The 26804-nt window shown below is 42.8% G+C and overlaps 1 protein-coding gene across 4 annotated transcripts; it reads left to right on the top strand.

Annotated features, from left to right (window-relative positions):
• On the top strand, positions 1-26587 carry ccar1 (cell division cycle and apoptosis regulator 1). 4 transcript variants are annotated; one of them, XM_034100393.2, is made up of 26 exons: positions 1-65; positions 962-1116; positions 1252-1427; positions 1544-1738; positions 7367-7399; positions 8555-8751; positions 9019-9145; positions 10936-11064; positions 11964-12153; positions 12682-12820; positions 12902-13081; positions 13190-13415; positions 13682-13795; positions 15802-15968; positions 16890-17100; positions 18265-18348; positions 18507-18695; positions 18942-19133; positions 19258-19479; positions 19569-19698; positions 20582-20670; positions 20754-20894; positions 21662-21782; positions 21942-22124; positions 23910-24115; positions 24803-26587. In XM_034100393.2, the coding sequence occupies exons 2-26, from the start codon at positions 1005-1007 to the stop codon at positions 24881-24883; spliced, it is 3834 nt and encodes a 1277-aa protein (XP_033956284.1). In that variant the 5' UTR covers positions 1-65; positions 962-1004; the 3' UTR covers positions 24884-26587. The 4 variants fall into 4 exon arrangements, with proteins under 4 accessions (XP_033956284.1, XP_033956287.1, XP_033956286.1 ...); XM_034100396.2 differs by having other exon boundaries at positions 12926-13081; XM_034100395.2 differs by having other exon boundaries at positions 10939-11064.
• The last annotated feature ends 217 nt before the right edge of the window (positions 26588-26804 follow it).

The raw sequence follows: 26804 nt of genomic DNA on the forward strand, positions 1-26804 counted from the left end.
GCTGAGTCGGTTCTTCTTCGCGCATGCTCAGTTCATGTCTACATCGGCCGGCGCAGGGGACATTGGTAAGCACTGCTGACTATGTTTTACGCAAGACCTTTACTACTTTAATTATTCGGAACACTTAATGTGCGATTATTAGTTGCGTGCAAGGGAATTGGTGCTATGAATGAATGTTTTATATTATAATTTTAAACATTGGTCGTTTCAGTGCCATCTGCGGCCTCGCATTCGTTATCCAATCCAGCACGAGGCTAATCTGGCAACAAAGCTAACGGCATCACAACGTTAGCTAGCAACGCATAACTCTTAGCGTTTTATATATTTTTTTACAATACCCTAATGCGTTTTAATGTTGTATTAGCTTACAAAGGCATGTTTTTATTATGTTAACCAAGCCACAATGACCTGGTCAAAATATGTTTTTGACTAGCCGGTCTGTCAGTTGCAGTTGCTAACGTTAGCCAGAAGTCGCTGTGTCAGCAGTTATTAACCTACGGAGCTCTGCAGAAATCACGGGTAACCAATTTTGTTATTGAAATTGTACGGAAGTAATTACGTTGTTCTTTCGACGTACTACATCTTTCTCTCGACTTGATTAATTCAGTCCCTCGTGTTTGGCAATTGGCGTCAATATATATCAAATTAACCGTACGAACTAAGGTTAATGGCTGTAGGTTGTCCAGAAAGTGTTTACTTCATAATAAGCAACATAGCTTATGTCCTGGTGCCCTGTTCCTCATTTTGACAACAAGTTTTAGAGGTGCTAATATTACATTGGACCTTGTTTTAGTCCTGCGTGTTGCTTGCTGCATATCCTTGCCTGCAAATGCAAACACGTCTCCCTGTTCAACCTACTTCATCTCCCCAACGTACTTTACGGTTTGTGTTAAATGATTACAAACCCTTTACCCCTGGCTAATTTGTTATTTTTTTTCTCGGCTTTGTTTTTATTGAAAAGCAACGGCTTGGTGAGCAGAGAATACCCTTAACCTGAATGAGTCATGGCCCAATTCGGGGGACAGAAGAATCCGCCGTGGGCCACGCAGTTTGCTGCCACAGCGGTGTCCCAGCCGGGTCACTCGGGACAGCCTCTTGACCTGAATAGCTTGCATTGTGAGTATAGCAAACAAACAAAAATCTCTCTTATTAGGTGCGTGGTAACAATAACGTATATAGCACATATCAACGTTTCCCCCATTTAGTTTTAACTCTCGTTTTAATCTAATGCCCTATTTTCCTTCTTCATAGCTCTTGGTGTGCAGCAGCCATCTCTATTGGGCGCATCGCCCTCTGTTTACTCTCAACAGTCAGCCTTGGCTGCAGCCTCTCTCAGCAACCAGTCTGCTGCAAACTATCAGCTGTCTCAGCAAACTGCTGCCTTGCAGCAGCAAGCTGCAGCAGCTGCTGCAGCAGCACTACAGCAGGTCAGTCACACAGTACAAAAGCACACAGCAATCTATGCAGCTTTCTGTAGTCACATGTAATCGTTCTTCATTGTAATCAATCACTATCTCTCCCATGTTTTCTGTAATGTATATAGTCTCAGCTTAATTCAGCCCTCCAGCAGTATCAGCAGCAGCAGCAGCAGCAGCAGCAGCAACAGCAGCAGCAACAACAACAACAACAACAACAACAACATCATCAACAACAACATCAACAACAACATCAACATCAGCAGCAACATCAACAACAGCAGCAACCCCCTCCACAGCAACTGTACAATGTTCCTCATCAGGTGAAACATAGGAGCATTTTCTTTTCACACTTTATTTTGGGCATTCCTTTGATAATACTTATATACGCAAACAAATTATTTGGCTTATCCTAGATAAAATGAATGAAATGGGCATTATTTGTGCCGTAATTGCTTCACATGGATCGTGATGCATCAGCAGAAGACTTAAATGTTATGAAAACTAGATCAGGTCAGGTCATACTGCAGTAAACTTATGCCCAAAGCATTGCTCTTTCTGTGGTTAATATTACCCGTCAGTCTTTTAAATTGACTCCTGTATAGGCCTGTCAGGATAATTAATTTTGTTGGATGATACATTTTTCTGGATATTATTGCGATAAACGATAATATTGTCGGCACTGTTGTAAGACCATTTTAGACCACTGACATAATGATGATATATAATAATAATTCAAGTACATCCTTTCAAACATCACTTTTTATTGAACATTCAACATTGCAAATGAAATGTGAAATAATATTAAAATATATAAATTATATATAATAAATAAAACAAATTAATTAAATCACACACAACCAAAACAATAAATTAAATAGTCAGACTGGAAAACAGAGCTCTCTCTATCCATCTATATCTGTCTCTATCTATATATAGATATATGTGTATATATATATATAAAAATAAATATGAGCACACATTATCTAAAAAAAAACCTCCTTAAAACAACAGTCAAGTGTACAGTCCACTGTCAAAGACCCAGATGCCTCAACAGGCCCTATCCAAATCTGTATTTCAAAGTTTTCGAGCAAGGAACACCAACATGTTTGCATTGTCGGGCAAATGCATCTTTGATTGTAAACTGTCGGGAAGGTGGGGGCTCTCCATCTCCAGCTGCCGTGTTTGCTACCAGCTGGGAAAACGGAATGGGGTGGTTGTGTTTTAGGTGTAGTTTAAAATGCGTGGTATTGCCTGCTTTTGTCGCTACCTTTTTTAAACAAATGCGACACACCGCTCGGCTGATTCAAGTCCGTTGGTTCGTCTCCTTGATTTGGCTTGAATCCAAAATACTGCCACACCGGAGAATCGAGATGTGTAGTTAGGTTTTGTAACCAATTTCACTTTAAATTCCCCGCGAGTAAGTCACACGTTGTCGCTATATTATTAATTTTGCTGCTGCACGAGGAGTGTCCTGACCTGGCTGTGTGTCAGCCCCGCCCCGGCTGTGTGTCAGCCCCGCCCCTCACAGCGTGCGTGGCCGGCAGCCACAGCGCTCCTGGCTAAAATGCTGGTCACATCCTTATGTAAACGGCAATTTATCGAGCTCAGAAAAGTTATCGAGTCCATTTTTATTTATCGTACAATAATCTCATGAAAGAACAACAAAGAAGTGAGGATACTCGGCCCGGAGGAAGCTCGGGGTCCCTTTCTGGAGCCAGGCCCAGAAGGAGGACTCGTCGGCGAGCGTCTGGTGGCCGGGCTTGCCACGGAGCCCGGCCGGGCCCAGCCCGAAAAGGCAACGTGGGCAACACCTCCGCTTCTCCGTCCCGCGGGCCCACCACCTACTGGAAACAACGATGGGGTCGGGTGCGCTGCCAGAAGGGTGGCAGTGAAAGCGGAGGGTCTCGACGGACCAGACCCGGGCGACAGAAGCTGGCTTTGGGGACGTGGAACGTCACCTCTCTGGGGGGGAAGGAGCCGGAGCTTGTGCAGGAGGTGGAGCGTTACCAGTTGGATCTGGTTGGGCTCACCTCTACGCACAGCGTCGGCTCTGGCACCTTACTTCTGGATAGGGGTTGGACTCTATTCTTCTCCGGAGTTGCTCAAGGTGTGAGGCGCCGGGCGGGTGTGGGGATACTCACAAGTCCCCGGTTAGGTGCTTCGTTGTTGGAGTTTACCCCAGTGGACGAGAGGGTCGCCTCCCTACGCCTGCGGGTTATGGGGGGGAAAACTCTGACTGTTGTGTGTGCTTATGCACCCAACAGCAGTTCAGAGTATACGGCCTTCTTGGAGACCCTGGACAGAGTCCTGTATGGGGCTCCTGAAGGGGACTCTTTAATCATGCTGGGAGACTTCAACGCGGGCAATGATGGAGACACTTGGAGGGGCGTGATTGGGAGGAACGGCCCCCCTGATCTGAACCGGAGTGGTGGTTTGTTACTGGACTTCTGTGCTAGTCATGGATTGGCCATAACAAACACCATGTTCGAACATAAGGATGCTCATAAGTGTACGTGGTACCAGAGCACCCTAGGCAGAAGGTCCATGATCGATTTCGTTATCATATCATCGGACCTGAGGCCGTATGTTTTGGACACTCGGGTAAAGAGAGGGGCGGAGTTGTCAACTGATCACCATCTGGTGGCGGGGGAAGCTTCTGGATAGACCTGGTAAGCCCAAACGTGTAGTTCGGGTGAACTGGGAACGTCTGGAGGAGGCCCAAGTTCAGGAGGCCTTCAACTCGCACCTCCGGCAGAGCTTTTCGAGCATTCCTGTGGAGGTTGGGGATATTGAACCAGAGTGGTCGGTGTTCAAAGCCTCTATTGCCGAAGCCGCGGCGGGGAGCTGTGGTCTCAAGGTCCTAGGTGCCTCAAGGGGCGGTAACCCTCGAACCTCCTGGTGGACACCGGTGGTCAGGGAAGCCGTCCGACTGAAGAAGGAGGCCTTCAGGGATTTGTTATCCCGGGGGACTCCCGAGGCAGTTGCAAGGTACCGACAGGCCCGAAGGGCAGCAGCCTCATCCGTGGCCGAGGCAAAGCAGCGGGTGTGGAAGAAGTTCGGAGAAGACATGGAGAAGGACTTTCAGGCGGCACCAAAGTTGTTCTGGAAAACTGTCCGACACCTCAGGAGGGGGAAGCAGGGGACCATCCAAGCTGTGTACAGTAAGGATGGGACGTTGTTGACCTCAACTGATGGAGTGTTAGGGCGTTGGAAGGAGCACTTTGAGGAACTCCTGAACCCGACAACTCCGCCCTCTATGTTAGAGGCAGAGCTGGAGTATGACGGGGGATCAACACCAATCTCCCGGGGGGAGGTCACTGAGGTTGTCAAACAACTCCACAGTGGCAAAGCCCCGGGGGTGGATGAGATCCGCCCGGAAATGCTGAAGGCTCTGGGTGTTGAGGGACTGTCATGGTTGACACGTCTCATCAACGTTGCGTGGAAGTCGGAAACAGTACCGAAGGAGTGGCAGACCGGGGTGGTGGTTCCCCTTTTTAAAAAGGGGGATCAGAGGGTGTGTGCCAATTACAGAGGCATCACACTACTCAGCCTCCCCGGGAAAGTTTACTCCAAGGTATTCGAAAGGAGGGTCAGGCCGATTGTCGAACCTCAGATTGAGGAGGAACAATGCGGATTCCGTCCTGGTCGTGGAACGACGGATCAGCTTTTTACTCTCGCAAGGATCCTGGAGGGGGCCTGGGAGTATGCTTATCCGGTCTACATGTGTTTTGTAGACTTGGAGAAGGCGTATGACCGAGTTCCCAGGGAGTTACTGTGGGAGGTGCTGTGGGAGTATGGGGTGAGGGGGTCTCTACTCAGGGCCATCCAATCTCTGTACTCCCAAAGCGAGAGCTGTGTGCGGGTCCTCGGGCAGTAAGTCGGACCCATTTCCGGTGAGGGTTGGCCTCCGCCAGGGCTGCGCTTTGTCACCAATCCTGTTTGTAATATACATGGATCGGATTTCGAGGCGTAGTCGTGGGGGAGGGGGTCTGCAGTTCGGTGTAGGGATGTCCCGATCACCTTTTTTTGCTCCCGATCCGATTCCGATCATTTGATTTTGACAATCTGCCGATACCGATTTTTCCCGATCCGATCTTTATGCAATGCATTAAGAGAAAAAAAAGGTAACAGATAACGGCTGGTCATCCAACGTGATGAATTCAGCTATCTTGGCTGTTATTGTGTTGGCCTTTTCACTGTTCTGGGGCAGTTTCTCTTTCCTTTTAAAAGCCTCTGAAAGGGTCGGTTGTTTCAGTGCCGTTACCCGAGTGGCCGCTGTGTACTCGCCGTGTTGTTGTTGGTGTTTGTTAATCAGGTAGCATATTAGATTGGTCGTGTTGAACGTAGCTCTGTTCTTTCCACCACGCGGAACCTCCTTCTTGCAAACATTGCATCTGGCTGTTACACTGCCTTCGCTTTCAATTTTATAATACTTCCAAACTCCTGACATTTTCTCTGTCCCGACTCCCGAGTCACCAGCTGAATGTAGCCTCTCGTTAGCTTACTGCTACTATTAGACACTGCGCCCACTCTGTTGCCAGATTTGAGAGGAATAAGCAACCAGGTCTGAAAACAAGCCCAAAGAAAGCAACACATACATGATGTTGTGTAATTTTAAACCAAAACTAAGTCCTCAGGATGACTTTAAGACGTGAATATGGTCATTTTTGTTTTGTAACATTAAATAAAAAAAATATATTTTATAAAAAAAATAAAAAATCCCGATCCCCGATTTTTTGAAAATCACGTGATCGGCTCCGATCACGTGATCGGATCGGGACATCTCTAGTTCGGTGGACTAAGGATTGCACCACTGCTTTTTGCAGATGATGTGGTTCTAATGGCTTCATCGGTCTGCGACCTTCAGCACTCACTGGATCGGTTCGCAACCGAGTGTGAAGCGGCTGGGATGAGGATCAGCACCTCCAAATCTGAGGCCATGGTTCTCAGCAGGAAACCGATGGACTGTCCACTCCAAGTAGGGAATGAGTCCTTACCCCAAGTGAAGGAGTTCAAGTATCTCGGGGTCTTGTTCTCGAGTGAGGGAACAATGGAGCGTGAGATGGGCCGGAGAATCGGAGCGGTGGGAGCGGTACTGCAGTCGCTTTACCGCACCGTTGTGACGAAAAGGGAGCTGAGCCAGAAGGCAAAGCTCTCTGTCTACCGGGCCATTTTCGTTCCTACCCTCACCTATGGTCATGAAGGATGGGTCATGACCGAAAGAACGAGATCGCGGATACAAGCGGCCGAGATGGGTTTTCTCCGCCGGGTGGCTGGTGTCTCCCTTAGGGATAAGGTGAGAAGTTCGGTCATCAGGGAGGGACTCGGAGTTGAGCCGCTCCTCCTTCGCGTCGAAAGGAGCCAGTTGAGGTGGTTCGGGCACCTAGTTAGGATGCCACCTGGGCGCCTCCCTAGGGAGGTGTTCCAGGCACGTCCAGCTGGGAAGAGACCAAGGGGTAGACCTAGGACCAGGTGGAGGGATTATATCTCTTCGCTGGCCTGGAAGCGCCTTGGGATCCCCGAGTCAGAGCTGGTTGATGTCGCCAGGGAAAAGAAAGTTTGGGGCTCTCTGCTGGAACTGCTACCCCCGCGACCCGACCACGGATAAGCGGGAGAAGATGGATGGGTGGAAGTCAATTTTATCGTTTATCGCGACAGGCCTACTCCTGTAATTTACATTATCAATTTTTCCTTATGCTTTAGTGATCCATGATCCTCATACATTTTGTCTTGAGGCAGATCATGTCAATGTGCTGGGTAATGTGATACGACTGCCCAAGTAGCAGTGTGTGTATACATGGTACTAATTATATATCTTGCTTCCATTAGCAGGATTCATCAGTAAACATGCAGGCTGTACAGAACTGTACAGAACTGTTATGAGAGTGTGGCAAATCTATAATGTCAACTAAATGTTTACTCTTTGTATTTTCTTTATTTCTTCACAGCTTCCACAGCCTCAACAGGCACTGATCCCTCAGGTAATTTACACATACTAGGGATGCTCTGATCGATTGGTGCTCTCTATAAAGGCCGATCAGGAGAGCCGATCACATGACGTAAAAACATGACACTTTTCTCTGTGGGCGGCAAAACAAGCTCGCCAAAATGGCTTCACCAGTCTGGCAGTATTTTAAGGTGTCTGAAAAAGACAGTAAAATAGCCGTATGTGTGTGTGAAGCAGAAATCCTGCAGCTCCACCCGCTGTGACGGACCGGTGAGCGGAGCGAAACACACAAGAGTTAGACCTAATACACTTAGCTATTTTATCTACCTCTGGAACAAGCTCAACTAGTTATAAATATGTTTATTCTTCACTGTCGGGTCACTCATTACTGGATCAGTGAGCTGCATGAGATACTGACAGGCTGTCAGGAGAGAGAGGCTCCCGTTATTACTCCCATGTTATTATCCAAAGTTAATGTAAACTTGAATAATGTACTTAATTTGAATGTAATAATTATGTTGGTTGTTGTTTGTGGAAGCGCCAGTGAATGAGCCCCATGAACTGAGTTTTAAACATCACTTTAAATGGAAGATCCCCATAGCCCCCACCCACTTGATCAGATCTGCGATCGGTATCGGCCGATACTGATTCCGGCGATCGGCCCCAAAATTGGCGATCGGAGCATCCCTAACACATACATTTGCTATATTTATGTTATGTCTAAGAAACTAAAACCAGTCTAGGCTTGCAATTTGGATTTAATGACTGATTTCATCAAAGATCTCATACATGTATATTTTCATGTGTATCATGTTCAGGGTCACAAGGGGACAAACCATATCCCAGCATGCATTGAGTGAGAGGGTGGTTGTGGGGGAAATAATCGATGACATGCATAATGCTCAGCCCTTTCTTTTTACAGCTGGGATTTGAAACTGAAATCAGTTTCCATAGAATACAAGCTCAATGCATTTTTGCCCTTTTGTGATGATGATATTTTAAGGTTTCTAAATGGCTTTGTGTTTAGTTTATTTCTATAACGTTTTGATTTATTATAAAATGTGTCTCCCTTTGCATTCTAGCACACAGTTTCCGTGTTATTGGTATTTACTAATTACCTGCAACTAAGGTAAACATTTTGCAACTGGTAGCAGTTTTTTGGATCTTTCTTTCTTTCTTTGACCCCCAGCCCCCCGTCGCCTTGCCCACCAGCCTCAGCTTGTCCAACCCGCAGCAGACAGCCCAGATAACGGTTTCTTACCCAACACCACGTTCAAGCCACCAACAGCAGACGCAGCCTCAGAAGCAGCGAGTCTTCACTGGTGTCGTCAACAAGCTACATGACACATTCGGCTTTGTAGATGAAGATGTCTTCTTTCAGCTAAGGTAAAACAGAACATCTTGTAGAATATATGTCTGGTGCAAATAGTGTGATGATTTAAATGTCCTTAATGTAATTGGTAATAGTTTCTTTATTGTATACATGACATTGACATCACCTTTTCCTTATGTTGGTCTTTTTGCCTGGTCAATATCCATTTTTAGAAATAATAATGGACACAGTTATAAAGAATACATGTTTCATTTTAATTTGTAACTCATGTGACTTGACATGTAGAGAATTTCTGAATGGCTTTTTTAAATCTTTTTCAGTGCTGTAAAGGGGAAGACTCCTCAGGTGGGGGACAGGGTCCTAGTGGAAGCGGTGTACAACCCAAACATGCCCTTCAAGTGGAACGCCCAGCGCATCCAGACCTTACCTCAGCTATCAAACCAGTCGGTGAGAAACTCAATGGTTTACCATCATTCATAAAGGACATGATAAGATTGTTGGGTACACAAGTACAAACTGGTGGTTTCTACTAGAATGTTTATAAACGTTTAGATTTATAATAATCGCACAATATGTCCTTTTTACCCAAATCCTTTCATGGCTTCAAAAAGGCCATCTCCTAAACATTCTGCATCAACACATACATCGTGTAATTAATTATACGTATAATAATATTTACATGACAGCTTTTTTTGCCGATGATACTGCAAGTTGGGCCACATATCAACCCAAGTTCAATATATGTTGCCAGCAGTCTTTAAAATATTACAAAGTGTCTCTCTTTTGTATATGTTGGTTGTCTTTAATTCCTTTAAGGCGAGACACGGCAGGCAAAAACATCGTTTTTCATGCACTGGTTAATTTTGAGATTTTGTGCTATTTTGATTCCATAACATGTTTTCTTTCAGGCTTTTGGAAGGAAAATGTACACATTTAGACACATACATACACATTTAGGTGTTTATTTTACTATAGTTTGTCTATTTGCGTCTGTAAATAGACAACCTAAATTCACCAAAAGTAAGCATTCTAACGTAACATAAAGTACCACGACCGCTGTTTGCACCATGTCATGAGAGATATCGTTGGAAAGCTCCGTGTCTCCTGAACAATCTCACCGGATCCAAATATGGTCATTTCCTTTGTATCAGCAACCAATCGTGAAAGTACAAAGGGGTCTTAAAACAAGAAACAAAATCTCATTGGCTGGTGTCAATTTCTGACAACGTCATTCGTTCAGATGCGTCACGTGGTGTGCTAAAACACTTCCTGGTTAGCTTTCCGCTTGAAATTTAAATCTCAAAATGTCAAAAGAACAGCGGAAAAAACGTTCACAGAGAAGACGACAACAATTGTCACTTGCACTAAGCAAGGTTGTACAAAAAACTAATGACCCCGAACATGAAATACCTTCACGGAGTGCTTCGATGCGCAAGCTATCATCCAAAGAACAGGAGGGTTTAGCTAGCGCCTCACAGCAATCTTTAAAGGTCGTTTTCTCAAAATGAGTTTTTTCTCCTGCTCTTGAGTCAGAAATGTCCACTTCAGTAGCACGTACATACACCAAACCTTCCATTTATATTTCTATCAATATTATGAAGGCTTTTACTGAAGGGTTTGTTCATATATCATTCATAGCCTGAATTATACAACATTCAGGGTGTCTGTGGGGTCTTAAAAATTATTAAAAGTTGATAAATGATTTTAGGGCTGTTGACAGTATTTTCTGATTTATGGAGTGATAAAAAGAGAGATCCAAAATCCCTTCTGTAAAAGCCTTAGATACTAATATGACTACAAAATGAAACAAGAATTTTGAACCTGGCTTTATCCAAAGTTCAGATTTGTGTTCCTGAAATGTATTAAAATATGCGCATATTTAAGGCTCATTTGCATATATAAACATGCTATTTCAGAAAACTTGTAATACAAAAAACAATTGTCTTAATGTAAGTAATTAACTGGAGAAATGTCTAGCTGATATCTTCAAGTTAAAAAAATTACCCTATTCACCTGTAGTGTCTCGCCTTAAGAAATAAGCTAAATGGTAAATATGACAATTTATCTCTTTGAATAATATAAAAAATGAGATCGACAGGTTCATATTGAATCCTGGACAATTCATCTGGCTTAATCTGAAGAGAGTCTCCATGAGTGTCTTAAAATGTGGGGTTTATTTTTCAGATTTATATTTGACCTGTACCTTAATTGACTGTTGTGTTCTCGATCCCTCCTAGCAGCAGCAGCAGCATCAGCAGCAGCAGCCTTTACCTCAAGCTTCCCCACAGCTCGGAAACCTTTACAATGAGCCAGGGATGCAGCTGCGCTACTCAGACATGCACTCCTCTTTGGACCACAGACAAAATGTAACCCCCCCCCCCCCCCCCCCCCCCCAGCCCTGAATCACATACTTTGTTGGTCCTTCTTCCTACTCAGTTTCTTTCTTTTCATTTTTTGTCTTTGTTTTCTGGCTTTCTTCTGTAACATGTTCATGTTTACCTATTACCATAGTTGCAGCTTGTTCTTAACTGCAGTTTTGCTTGTTCTTTTAGTTTGCTGTCATTGCCAAATGGATAGAACCACATTTTGTGGTTTAATAATGCATTTCTTTATTTTAAGGAACATTAGTTCGAAAGCCTGTTTTTATACTGTTGCTTCATTATGTGGTTGATTACATCCTTTTTATCCAGGTTTTGAGTTATTGGCCGTAAAACAAGCTCCTGGGACTTTAACTTTGTTTCAGAGGTGCTTTCCACTTCAGGCGTCTTTATATTGAAATCAGTAAATCTCTCTACAGCGGACATTGCAGATGACAGGAAGAGTAATCTGCTGGATTACAGTATTTTTTTGTTTAAAGAATTGGTTTGAAGTAGCACTCAAATCAATACTCCACCAATTGAATGAGTGCCTTATCAAACAAATATGTTATTCTAATATATATTATTTTTTATATTATAGTAATATTTGTGAATGTGGTTTCAGTGTGGCTGCTTGGTCACTACTTCAGCCAAAGGGCTATACTTGATTTAGGCACCAGCTTTTTCTTTGGCGTCTCGAAGAGATTAATAACATTTCTACAATTCTTTCATTCGAGCAGATGTTCAGTCCTTCTTTTTTGCAAGCAGCCACTAACCAATATTTTGTACATTTTCATCTTGTTAATTGTTGAGCCGTCATTGTCATGTTAACTAAAGATTGTTTCAGGTCTGCTTTTAAACATTTGCTCACCTCACATCTCTTTTATTGTCTTTTCCCACTTTTCTAGAGCCAGCCTCAACCTCCTAACATGATGAAGGCAGCCCCCAACATGCTACAGTCGATGCCTCCCCCGAACACATACATTCAGACCCAGGCTCCCCCTCCTTCCCTCCTGCAAGCCCAGCTCTCCGCTGCCTCTCTGGCTCCTCTCCTCCAAAACCCTCCTCAGTCTCTGCTGCCACAGCCCCCACCCAAAGGTGAAATACTTAAGATTGCATTTGTCTTGTTTTAGAAATGAAACAAACAAGGGGTGATGAGCATCATTATCTCTGCAGCGGTTTGGCAGGTGGCAATACCCAGGTCTGAAGAGTAAAGCTAATGCAGAAGTTCCTTCAACCTGCATACTTTCTAATAGCCACCAGAGGGTGACTACACTAGTTGCAACAAAGGCAGATGGTCTCCACTGCCAGTTCTTAGGTCTTATATTATACAGTACAATATTCATTTCTTGCATCATGGTCCCATTTATAGTAAAGAAAAGTATACTTTAGTCTGGTGCTACCTTGTGATTGAAAGATATCTACCATGGTGTTGTCTGATTTTGGGCATCGTCAGTGTTTCTATCATTAAGCTTTAAAGCTTTCACAGTGTGTTTATGAAAGTTAATTATAAGGTTTTGGCCACTAAATAATATCTTATTTTGTCTTTCCTCTTCACTTCTGGTCAAAATGTCTGTCTTTGTGGTATGAGGAGTGCTTTAACGAGATGATTTCCCTCGTCCCTAGATGTGTTTAGCGCTGGTCTGCTTCAGCCCCCAGTGAGAATGATGCCGCAGCCTGTCCGACGCATCGAGCCTCCACCGCGGTTCCCCAATCGCAATGATCGAGGCCCTGAGCTCATCCTCAGGACTAAAGAGGAACGCAGGTGAGATGTCGAAAGATCTCACCCCAGATAATCTGATATTTGTCACTTTCCCTGGCATTCAGCATAAGTTATTCATCTTAGTGTTTTTATACATCAATTCCATAGTCGAGACAGAGACCGCGAGCGGCGGCGGTCGAGAGAACGCTCGCCCACACGCAAACGCTCCAGAGATCGCTCTCCCAGACGGGAACGCTCACCTCGACGCCCGCGCAGGGTCGTGCCTCGCTACACCGTCCAGTTTTCCAAGTTCAGCTTGGATGGGTAAGCACCATCTTCCAATATATCCTAGCTGTTTGTTAGCAACATATCACTGAAGTGTTGTTCAGTTTGGGTTGTGGAGGTAATAACTCTCCTCTGTGGGTTTTCCAGATCCAGCTGTGACCTGATGGAGCTGAGAAGGCGCTATCAGAGCCTCTACATTCCTAGCGACTTCTATAATGCCGTTTTCACCTGGGTGGATGCCTTCCCAGTGACGAGACCCTTCCAGAATAATAATGCCTGTAACTTCCACATCTTACACAAAGAGGTGGACCCTCTAGTCAAGAATACAGCCGTGCTAGACCCGCCTGATGCCAACCACACCTACAGTGCTAAGGTATGTCTGCCAGCGATAAATACATCTGGTTGTCTGGTATAATAAATAGCCTAATTGCTCTGTTAGTAGTAGTATAACTTCCGGCTCATCCTCTGGGTATTGTTAGTACCACGGTGTAAATCATTCCTTGTGCTAAGCTTGGCAATCTAAACCACTACAATTGAGGGGGCGGTGACATCTACCAATACAAACTAAAGCATAGAGAGATACTTAATGAATATAAATACACGGTGGGATAACTGTAATGTGGTATTTTTATGATGCAGGTGATGCTGCTGGCTAACCCCGGTATTGAGGAGCTCTATCACAAGTCCTGTGCTCTGGCAGAGGACCCGCAGGAACTCAAAGACTCTTTCCAACACCCTGCTAGACTCATTAAGGTACATTACACATGTGTAATGTTTGCATGAGCTGACAGTGATGTAATGATCCTATTACATTGCTTAGTGCTCACAATATGGAAGGCTCTTAACTAGGAATGAGAACGATTAATCGAATATTCAAAATTATTCAGGTATTCCAATATGAGTTATGAATATTTTTATTGTAATTTTTTTTTTTTGGGAGGGGTGCCTAAGTTGATCACATACGTGACCCGCTCTATCGAAATCAGTCGGAAGTCGCAACGGCTCATTTCAAAATAAACGTGGATTTACATAAAAAACAATTTTTTCGGGGTTCGGGTGTTTTGTTTGATTTTATACAAACAAAGTCTTGGCTTTCAGAATAGGAAACTTTTATTTCCAAAATCACACGATAAATACATTTTTTAAGCTTGTAAAGGGACGAAGACAAGCACCTCTCACTCGCAATCTGCTCTTCCGCAGCGCCGCTCCCCCTCCCTCCGGCTGAAATTATGAATGTAAGCGTATAGCAATCATAGATAACACGGCAGGGTCCGTTACAGTTTGTTTTCATCTGATTTCAATTAAACAAAGTCTTGGCTTTCAGAATATTAAACTTGTTTCGGCAAATTCAGATGATAAATACAGCTTTGAAGCTTGTAATGGCATAATTACAAGCGGAGAACGGAGTAACTTAACGTCACAGCAGGCATAACAACAGCCAGTGTTTCCCCCGGAAACAAACACAATACACACAAATGCAAAATTACACAAACACACACACACACGTATACACACACTTGTGGAGCTTCCCCTCCAAACGAAAATATCTTCCCTCCGTAGTATTTTGATCATTTGCTAATAATCAATCAGATCGATGGATTCCAGAGAAGAGAAAACTTTGAAGGCCTTTTTCTCAAAATGATGACTCTGTGACAGTCATTATATAATGTGACATATTTTGCTTAATATTTGGAGTACAAAAACAATCCTGATATCATTAGAAAGCTAGGAATCTCCTCTTTCCAACAGTGTATACAACTCAAAATGTGTCTTTGGGTCAATGCGACTGATTTAGATAGAGCAGGTCACATATGATCAAATGGAATAATTCAATGTATACGACAGTGCCATAGCTAAATGTGTTGGGTCTAAAGGTGTGTTTTGCTCCGCCCACGGTCCCTCACAGCGGGCAGAGCTGCAGGTGCTGATCTCTCTCTCTCGCATCCGGTTATACTTCACTCGCGATTATGTCCAAATCCATCAGATCTAACTAGTTCGAGCTAATGATATGGCTGCTGCCCCTCCCTACACGCAGATCACGCAGACTCAAACCTCCTCTTATGCCCAAATTCCAGCTGAGAGGGTCTTCTCTACAGCTGGCCTGATAGTGAATCGCCTCCGCACCCGCCTCTCCCCTGAGCAGACATGCTCATATTCTGAAAGAAGAATGAATATTGAATAGCTGCATTCTGTGCATAGGCCCTGTTATAGGTTGTTGATCTCTGTTGTAATAGGGTTACGTTACCCTAACCCGTTATGTTGTTTGTGTTTGATCCCTCTTTCATTTAAAAACCAAGTTATGTTTTAAGCATGAAAGCTGTAGGCCTATAGCTGTCAACTGTTCAAACTGTGATCACCAGTTCAATACATTTGACAAATTCGACTTAGTTTCTATACTTATTTGAACATGTATTTATTTATTTTTCAAAATTAAACTTTTTTAAAAAATGTTTTTTATAGGATATGTAGATTTCGGTTAACTGTTTTTTTGGGGGTCGAATATACATTTGCTTTCAAATTCCCATCCCTACTCTTAACTGACCTTTGCTCCCTGTTTGTGTGTTTTGTTTCTTATTTGGGTTGTGGAACCTAAGAGGTATGATTATTTAGACATGCTTCTGACCTTTTTGTGTTTGTCTCTTCGCTCTTTTTTTGCCCTTCCCCCCCCACACCCCGTATCCATATTGTTATTCCCAATTTCCATCTAACCTTTTCTACCCTCTGGCTCTTCTTTGTACCCGTCTGTCTTTCTCCTTTAGTTTTTGGTGGGCATGAGAGGTAAAGATGAGGCCATGGCCATTGGTGGTCACTGGTCTCCCTCTCTGGACGGAGCCGACCCAGAAAAGGATCCCTCAGTCCTTATAAAGACAGCCATACGCTGTTGCAAGGCACTCACAGGCATAGATCTTAGTCTGTGCACTCAGTGGTAAGAGCTGTTATTCTCTTCAATATTTGTTGTGTTTTTGTTCAAATCTAATCACTTTTGGTACTTTAAAATCACTTTTATCACTACGATTTATTACTTCTATTCAAACTCTCGTCCTGGACATGTTGGGTGATATTTTTATGTTTTCCTTTTTTATAATAATGATTATTGTATTGTTAATTTGCTACTTATTATTTACCTTTATTGTGTTGTGCAAAGTTATTTTTGGTCTTTTGTGTGTTGTCGTCTTGGCTCTCTCTTGCTGTCACACTCTATATATATATATATATATATATATATATATATATATATATATATATATATATATATATATATATATATATATGTATATATATGTGTGTATATATGTATATATATATATATATGTGTATATATGTATATATAAATGCATATTTCATAGAAAAATCAAACGCATGGACTGTGGCTGGAAGCAGTAGCCTGGACCAGAAGACACTGCCTATGTTCTTTTTTATTTATTTTCTACTTTTACCTGTTAAATATCTTACATATTTAACTGGCTTTCACTGTCCTGTTGATTCTGTCTCTCTTCTCACAACCCCAATGTAGTGCGTTAAGTGTCTCCTACGTTAAATGCAGAACACTAATCCATAATTAGCTAAAGCTATAATGGGGATGAATTTGGGGATGTGATTTATTTTATGTGATTGTCTGTCAACTTTCTCAAAATGGCTGCCGTAACCTGGGACAACAGTTGGAGAGCTGCAGAATGGGTCCATTGTGTGTTGTGTGGGAGAAGGGCCACTGTAATGAAATGTACATCATTCAGTGAGCTCATGGGAGGGAGTAGCTGTAGAAGGCTCGCCCTTAGCAAGGCCTGCCTTTTATACTTTGCTCTGACCAGAATGTTTCTTTCCAATGCACCTTCTTCCTTTGCGACAGGTATCGTTTTGCAGAGATTCGCTATCACCGGCCGGAGGAGACTCACAAGGGGCGGACAGTCCCTGCTCATGTGGAGACAGTGGTTTTGTTTCTTCCGGATGTTTGGCATTGTCTTCCTACCCGCTCAGAGTGGGAGGTGCTGTCACGGCGACTCCGGGAGCAGCTGGCTGAGAAGCTGTCGGCCGAGCGAAAGGAGGCGGATGGAGAACAGGCACTGAACCGCTAATCCCTCTCTTCTCATTTCCGCTTCTCACAGGAAGGCACAGGAATTACAAAAACAAACCCCAGATACACATCAGACACAAAGCACACCTCACCTTTCACGCAGACAGACACATGCAGATTATTTCCCCACCAAACCTCACCTAGACGTCTTCTGTTTACTCCTCCACCTGTCCCTTTTCCTCTGCTCCAACTCCTCCCATCAACACATCCACCTTCCCTCACATCCAGCAGACACATACAGTGGAAGCAGTGAGACTAGGTTGTGTTGTGTAGGTCGAGAATCGCAACTGATAAAACAGCTTCCAGCTCTTCAAAAGCCTCGTAATTGGGTGCTAATCTTGCTTTAATAATTCCTGCTATTCCTGGTATATCTCGGCCATTGTTTAAAACAACACTTGCTTATCCTCCTTTGAGTGTGGGTGCTTGCAATGATCTCCAAAACAGTCTCTCAAATTCGAGCCAGGGATGATTTTGCAACGCTGGAATTTAAATGTTTCTTTACGCTGGAATCTGTGTAGTCAGTTGCGTGTAAATATTGTGTTTGTTGTAGAAATGTGTATTTTTATTTGATTTCCCACATCAATTTAATATCCTCTGACTTCAAAAAGAGAACCTCCCCAGACTTCTGTTTTCTTGTCTGTTCTTGTTGGATTCTGCATTTCGTTTGGACTATATGTAGAGTTTGGTTTTTCCAGGGCAGTTGGTTGGACAGATGGCTCCTATCTGACGTAGGTGTATAAAACCCATAAATGGCAATTCCCAATTCCCCAGTCATAGACCATAGGGCCACCCTATCCTCACTCCGTTTGGAGGCAGCTTCAGTTCACCTGATGTACCCACACACCTTTTGGACACACCTCTCATTGATTTTGACCTTTTTTGTGTTCCACAGATTGATTGATTGGCAGCTGGGGGGCATTTCTTTTGGTTTTATAAGAGCTAGAGAGCTTCCCTGTGTACGCTTCAGTAGCAGTGGACTTAAACACAGTCGAGAGCTCACTAGGACGACACAATGAAAGACAGATGTGACCTTGCTTCTTGCACGGATCAACATTAAAGTTCCCTCGGGCCACGAGCGGTGTACTAACTGTTTGTTTTCCACTTCTGTCTTTCTCTCTGCCTGTCTCTATCTTAATGATTTTCTGTCAAGGAGGAAGAGGAGAAGGATGGGGAAGAAGCGGCTGATGTTAGTAACCCCACTCACTGGGCTAAACTTGACCCGAAATCAATGAAGGTAAGATTCAAAGAGAACGCCTCAGAGATAGAGCTAGTAAAACAGACACACCATAACATTTTCGTTTTTTTCCTACATAGGGCCTAAATCAATATTGGTCATTTGTTCTCCTCACAAGGTTTGAAGTTCATTTCCCACATCCCTGTTTTGTCTTCTAGGTAAATGACCTGCGCAAAGAGCTCGATTGTCGCTCTCTAAGCTCGAAGGGGTTAAAGTCGCAGCTGATCGCCCGCCTCACCAAGCAGCTGAAGGTGGAGGAGCAGGTGGAGGAGTCCAAGGAGCCTGAGAAACCGGAGGTCAAAGTAGCTGAGGAAGAGGAGCCATCTCGCCCTGAGGATGACCGAGAGGTACACACATTGCATCAGTAGCTTTTGTTATCGTGGAACACTATCTAAGATTGTAACTGAGTAGCAAGACTAACATGTTAGTCTTTTTTCAGTAATTAGATAAGATAGAACTTTATTGATAAGATAGAACTTTATTGATAAGATAGAACTTTATTGATCCCAATTTGGGAAATGTTTGAAATATCATTATCATAAAACCTTTTCAGAAATGAGGTTTATCTTCAAATGAATCTCTTCTTCTGTTAGGAGGAGGAAAAGAAGAAGCTGGAGGAGCTGGAGCGGCAGCGCAGAGAAAGGCGCTACATCCTCCCCGATGAGCCCACCATCATCGTGCACCCCAACTGGGCCGCCAAGAACGGCAAATTTGACTGCAGCGTCATGTCTCTGAGCGTGCTGCTGGACTACAGACTGGAAGACAACAAGGAGCACTCCTTTGAGGTGAGAGTTACTGCTCACTGTCTTAAAGAAGATACAAGAAGTCTACATATTCTATAGTGATTGCTGAACTGGATCTGCTTTATGATTCACACACATGATTATATGTTGCCTTCTTTCCCTCCAGGTTTCCCTATTTGCTGAGCTGTTCAACGAGATGCTACAGAGAGATTTTGGCTACCGCATTTATAAAGTCCTGGCTGCTTTTCCTACCAAAGATGAAAAGAAGGAAAAGGAGAAGAAAGCCAAAAAGGAAGTGGAGAAGCGTGAATCAAAGAAGGATAAAGAAGAGGAGACTGAAGAGCCAGCAGTGAAGAAGACTAAAGAGGAAGAGGAGGAGAAGAAAAAGGTAAGCCTCCCAAACGTACCTATCTGATCAGTCCGTCGTTCACCCTGCGACATGCGTGTTCTCATGTCGTTTTGACTTTTGTTTTTTAGTCTGATGAAAAGACTGTGAAAAAGGAGCCGTCTCGAGATGAAGAGGAGATTGAGGATGATGGCAGCACGAATAATGCTGAAGAATATGACCCCATGGAGGCTGAAGATGCAGAGGATGACGATGATGATGGTATTGCACTTTTCTTTCAAATGCAATATATATATGTAATGTCCCACAATAGGATTTGTTCTGATGAGAAACCACGCTGAACCTGTGATGGATTACATAACCACCATTTCTGAGGCCTTAACTTTCACACCAAGTACTTAGCCGGACTTAGTTCATGAGAATTTAGTTCATGAGCACTCTTTAGTTCTCATGAACTAAGTACAGATCGCGTTCACACCGGAGTTAGTTCCTGGGGAAGGGTTAGTCAAATTAAGCCGCTAACATCACTTCTTGTTCTTCTGCTTTGGCTTTACTGGCAGGCAGCCAGTAAAGCCAAAGCGTATCCTGCCACCCGAAGCCCCCGGCCGGAAGTCCCCGGAGTTGAGGACTGGCTTCAGTAGAAGCTGCTGGGACTCCCAGCAGCTTCTACTGAAGCCTTCCGAGTAAATCGCCAGAAACGCCGACACCTCCTCATCTCCACCGCTCCCATGTTTTTTTCTGTGTTGCCATAAGTTAGTCTCTCTCTATTTGTGCGCTGGGCTAATGCTAATAATGCTAATGCGAGGATAATAAAATGTCGGCTTCACAAAACTTTTTGGGAGTTTTACGGGGCGTGGTTTGCAATCCGCCCAGCCAATCAGACATAGGAACCTTTTTCTCCCACGAAAGTCCCTGCTCTCTAGCAGGGACGGAAAAGGGGGTGAAAAGGTTCTCATGAACTAAGTTCTAGTTCCGGATTTTTTTGGTGTGAACGCAACATTTCGGAACTATACTGGGAAAAGTACTCCGGTGTGAAAGCGCCTTTAGTTTATATTTCTTGTGTTTATGCAATCCTATAATACAACTTAATAATAAAAGATGTATCGGCACCTTTTCGAAATGTATTTCTTTTGATATTTCTCAGATAAGGACGATGAAGACTCCAATGACAGAGACAGAAAAGACCGCAAGGATGACCGCAAGTCGTCTAAAGAAAGATCCTCTAAAGACAAGGTTAGTTATTGTTGTTAAAATATGAAGACATGGATGTAGCATTATCATGCTATTTGATATAAATGTGTTTTTTGTTTTTCCAGGAGAAGAAGCTGATGGTCACATACAACAAAGAGCTGCTGATGGCGTTTGTTTACTTCGACCAGAGCCACTGTGGCTATCTGCTGGAGAGAGACCTGGAGGAGATCCTGTACACTCTGGGCCTGCACCTCTCTCGAGCTCAGGTGAACAGACACTCATCATTATGGGATGCAGGGCTAGGACTTTGATACTGAAACCACAGCACAAACCTAAACCATCAGGAACAGATACATATAGTGTATGCTGTCTTTAGAAGGGCTTTGTCTTTCATGAGTTACAGGCTACACTGTGTCAGAAGTCCTTCTGGACAATGATCTGGCTCAATTTGAGTCTCCTGCACTCAGCCTTCACCTCTCTGTGATCTCTGAACCGTGGAAACAAGTATAGCATTGATTTCTGCATTACCGTTTTCCATTGTGAATACCCAGAGTGGATAATGAAAACAGGATCTGTACAAACCCATAGTGCCTTTTTTATAGAAAAAATGAACCAACTCAATGATGCCTCCCTTGTCTTAATTGGATCTCATTGTCCCAAAAGACAATCCTGACACAATAACAACAAACAAACAACAAACGGCCTAAACTATTGACAAAAACGGCACACTATCGCAATATTTGTCTAGCATGCTATACCTTGCAACACTAGCTGGGCGGCTCACTTTCTTGTTCCTAATTTGCTTTACATACAAAATAAAAAATGTTTTTAAAGATGCAACTCGTGTGTTGCACAGTGTGTGCTTGTGCAACGCACAATATCAATCTCTATTCAAAAAATGTTCTCCTGATCAACCCCAACATTACTAAGAGTAAAGTGAATCTGTTAACGTCTTTTGTTCTGCACTTTATGGCACACAGTTACCCTTTTTTGGTGTCCTTAGTAAATGCCTGCCTGTCTTGTCTGTTTCCAGATTAAGAAGCTGTTGAATAAGCCGGTGGTCAGAGAGTCTTGTCACTACCGCAAACTGACGGACAGGGGGAAGGACGAGCCCACCCCCACCTTCAGTGAAGCCCAGATAGAAAACCTCACAGGTGAGCCAACATGGGTTTAGCAATGTGTAAAGTCTATTAAGCATATGTTTTAATCTATGATGAAATAGAAAGCTTCATATGAAATGAGCTTCAGCAGTATGGCCGAGGTATGCTATAGCAAGCCCTTCTCTAAAGTTGTTCTCTCTCTCTTCCCGCCAGGTAACCGAGCTCTACTTCCTGCTCCTAAGACCCGTGTGCAGTCTGAGCCCAGTGAGTCTGGTAATCTGATCGTGTTCAACGGAGCCATGGTGGACATCGCCAGCATGATGCAGAAACTGGAGAAGAGTGAGAAAGCACGAGAGGAAATAGAACAAAAGCTCTTAGTGCTGGATGCCAAAATGGGTATGATTTTATATTGTATTATTCTGTATATGCTGTCTTTGAAGTGCTTTCATATTCTCATGAGTTGCAGGCTACACTCTGTCAGAAGTCCTTCTGGACAATGATGTGGCTCAATTTGAGCTTTGCTTCAAATCTCTATGATTTGGGTCAATAATTGATATCACGATTAGTGTTGCACGGTGTACCGATACTTGAAAGGTACCGCGATACCCTGCCGTTAAAAACGTTACGATTCCTCCGTTTCATTAGTATCGGTACTTTAAGAATGACGGGGGAAATTACACCGGTGAGAAAGCGCTGTTTTAATAAGAGCCGTGTGTGTTCAGCGCTCTGCTTCCAATCCCTGCACTGCAACTGCAGTCCCGCCCCTCTCAAGCACGCTCTAAGTGCCTCCCCTCTCTCATGCTCTAGCTAGCTGCCAGAGCATGTGAGAAAACGAGAAGCATGGCTGCAAGTGGGAGTGCAACTGCCGCTGCGCCTCGGCTTGTTGACAAAAAAGACGCCAGAAGCGAAGTTTGGAAGTATTTGAGCTATATCACTGACAGTGAGGGCAAGCCTACGGACACCACGAGGCGTGTCTGTCAGACATGTTTTAGATCCCTGCAAACCAAGGGAGCCAACACATCCGACTTGGCTAAGCACCTCGCCGACCGGCATCCAGAGCTGTTTAAAGAGTCTAAAGACAGACAGGTTAGCGAATGTGATAGATAACAGAATTACATCATGCTCAAGCCCTGCCCTCACATCTAAGTCAAACAAGTGTAATTTATTTTGTGACAAACGAACGTTTTCGTAGTTTGACGAGGCAATTAATGGCAATGATAACTGTCTAATATCTTTTTAGCTAACTTACTAATGTGGCTAACATCTGCAATGTACATTTTGTCAATAATTATTTATATTACTGTAGCCTACTATTACATGTTAATAAAATATAAAGTTAACTATCAAAGAAATCACATAAACTCAAGTATAAAGAAGAGACCATGTTGTAAGAAAACACTTAACAGATAAACTACAATTTTATTTATCATGAAAATAATAAAAGAAAAGTATCGAAAAATAATCGGACTCACAATTCCTGACTTGTTATCGAAACCAAAATGTTGGTATCGTGACAACACTAATCACGATTATTAAACGATTATCCATTTACTTTGAAAACATAAATGTATTGGAGACAAAAAATGTGAACAGTATGTTTTTAACAGTTGATTACCCTGAACTTTAAGTATAATTCAACTGAAAAACCAATAAAAAAAAGTTTCCGTAATCGTTGCAAGCCATAATCGTAATTGCGATTCAAAGACGATTAATTGAGCAGCCCTACTACAAAGAAGCCCAGCCTCACTGCACTCAGCCTTCACCTCCCTGTGATCTCTGGAACGTGGACTGGCACATTACTATGACATTGTAATATAAAATAGATCTCAGCTAAATTGCTTTTCATTGTGTATAGCTCAGAGTGCTAAGTAACAGCTAAAGGGTTCTTTATAGGAAAGAATGAAGCGACGAACTTGTTTGTCCCATTAGCGCAGGAAAATGTTCCTTGTCCTGAACTGTAAACCCTAACAAGTTACAAGAACTCTAAAAAGTAATGTAACTGATGGTCTTCATTTTCTTACAAAACATACAATAATTTGCAAACCATTCGTTTTTCAAGTGCTTTTTAATAATTAAGTTTGATTAGCAGAAATTGTTTGACCTGACATTTTCTTGACGTTCCTATTGGTTGACATGCCTTCATCCTGGTCCTCGATCTAACTCTGCGTTGTCTCCTTCCAGGGGAAGATGGGAAGGTGAAAGCTCAGGTGGAGGAGGCCAACAGAGCGTTGTCCCGGGAGCTGGAGGAGGTGAAGGGCTCCCTGAGCCAGACGGAGCAGACCCTGAAGGCAGTGGAGGAGCAGAAGAGCCTCTTCCACCAGCAGCTGAGCGACACCTCCAACACCCTGACGGCCACCGTCAAAGACCTGCTGGCTGTGCTGAAAAAGGTACAACATTTTTAGAAAAGCCCCTTGTTCTTTTTACCTTTTTTTCTTTGTTATCGTTAGGACAGGCCGAACAATTAGTTATTTCCCAGAGGCATTGCTTGCTTCGCCTCTGGGAGGGAGGCCTTTCGCCATTCTCAGGGTCATAAATGCTCATTTATTTCACAATTATTTTCACTCGTTTCACAAAAAAGAAATCAATGGCGGTGCAGACTGAAGTAGAGTTTGTTTGACTTTAGCTGCCTGCTTATAGAAATTGTATTTTCTCCTTTTTATATGCGTATTAAAAATTGTCCGGTCAAATTGACGGCATTCAATTCAGACGTATTCAAGGATTCAAAGGTTTTATTGTCATGTGCACAAAGCTAGAGTGTAGACATGGTAATGAAAATCTTCCAACATATAGTGCATACAAAATAGTGCAAAAAGTCTATATACATGTAAACATGATATGTACAAGAACAGAGTATGAAATAAAACAATGTAAATGAAGACAAAATTAAATACGGTTTATTGCGTTTTGAAAGTGACACAGAAATGTATCTAGCTGCAGTCTTGTTAGTTTGCGGTGGTTTTCCTAAAAGTGACGCGGTCAGTCTTGAGAGCAACAACGTTTTATATGTATCCTAGTAAAGGCTTACTCGTTGAAAGGAGTCGCTGTATTCACCGATTTGTTTTTTGGTTTCTCAGGATCCAGAAGTAGAGGAGCCTGCTGAGGAAGTTGCTGCCGATCAAGTTCAGACGTCTCAAACTAACGGCTCTGATGAATGAGTGACACATTTAAGATCAAATAAGCTAATCTGTAACGCTGATTATTCTTAAAAATTGTAAATATTCAACAAGCATAGGTTGTTCTATTCTGACCTATTGGCTCCAAAGTTCATGTGTTATTAAATCCAATAATTAATTTGTCCTCGGGTTCTTTGTACAATAGATTCGTTTTAGAGTTACTTTTCTTTCATAGAGTCATTTGATCCGTGACAAAGCTTTGAAACGCTTATTTCCACAGTTTAAAATAAGTTGAGTTCGGTTGCTAACATTTCTTTTTGCTATTTTCTTTAGCTTCGTTATGGCCAATGAAATGATTAGTTGTAGATTTAAATGCCAGTTTGTGTGAGCTGATCTTTGTTTTTCTAATGAGCAATAATGATGCTATTTATGTGCGAGAGAATTCATTGAAACTACTATAAAAATATATTTAATAGAAACAAATTTTGGATGGAAAAGGGGTTCCACTTAGACAGAATCTCTTGGTTTGTCATTCCCGCTGTTTAACATCGACTGTCCAATAAACCCATTTGGTTTGTAGCTCTGTATGTTTAACTGGTTTCTGCTGGAGTCTCCTCCCACACGGCTATGCATGGTTCCTGCTTCTCCTGGACCTCTTTGCTCTCAACTGTCCTCACCGAATAATGCACTCGTTCTGTTTTACTGTGACGAGCGTCTGCATTGTTTTCCAAGAAAGTCAACTTCAAATGAACCAAAAGAGGAGCTCGACGAATGTGTGTTCTGCTAAAGTGTACTAAACCCTTGAAATTCATCTCTGAACTTGTGTGGCTTGGGTTGTTCTAGCAAGGATGCAAATTACATTCAAATGTGCTACAAAGCAGGCCATTTTATTTTTCTATTGGATGTACTGTATGGATGTGTTGTGCAAGAGTAAAGTGGTCCATTTTAACACACAACAATGTTTCTGGGCTTTTGTTTTAATGTCACCACTTACCTGTGATTTGCCAACTATCAACATAACTACTGTGAACGGATTACATCAGGAGGAAAAACAACACAATGACAGGTTTTTATATAAATGGATCAGGATAAAAAGTGAGTGAATCTTTGTTCCTGAAACTTTCAGAGTCTCTTTAAACCGAGGGGACACGTGTTTATGTGTAAAAGCCATTACAAATGGATTTTGCATAATAGGTGACCTTTAAGAAACGATATAACATTACAAATGAATAAAGACAAGTAGTTACATCACATTTAAATATACAAAATAACAACACGTGCAAACTTAGGACAATAAATATATGACAATATCTGATTAACTACAGTATCATATTTTAAAGTGGAGGGAGAAACGGAGACCTGTCCTTGACTTGAAGAACTTTGAACACATAGAGTTTGCAAACACCTTTTTTGTCATTTAGTCATTTGACATTATTGAATTCACTTGACAATTGACAAAATAAGAAATCAAACCCCTGCAACTGAGCTTTTAAGTCCCTCCCTCTGCCAGGCCTGCAGGGGGAGCCTCTGTGTTCCCCAGCTTTCAAACTGTTTTGGTTCCCTGCAATGTTTTTACTTCGAGCAATATTTTGAAATCACCTTCTGTTTATAGCTTACTCTTTAAGACGTTGACATTTATATCTCCACAGTAGATGAAGATGTTTTGCAATCTTTCCTTCATTCTTTTGCAATTTGAACTGCCAATAAAGCCCTGAGCAATCACTTTGAATGATGTGATTATATCAAGATGTGCTCACTGGGTTCATGTCTTTGAGAGTGTTTACTTATTGCAATTACAATATCTTTTGGGAGAAATGTTCATGTTTCCATATGTTTTTGAGTTCTACCATCAGCAGCAGGTTTCATTTTGGATTTGTGTCCTAGCGAATCTTGACTTTTTGTTTTTTCTATTCCACATGCCTCCGTTTGAGAGTTGAATGTAGGTATTCCTTGCATTAGATCT

This window comes from Pseudochaenichthys georgianus, chromosome 15 (assembly GCF_902827115.2).
Source record: "Pseudochaenichthys georgianus chromosome 15, fPseGeo1.2, whole genome shotgun sequence".
Lineage (NCBI taxonomy): Eukaryota > Metazoa > Chordata > Actinopteri > Perciformes > Channichthyidae > Pseudochaenichthys > Pseudochaenichthys georgianus.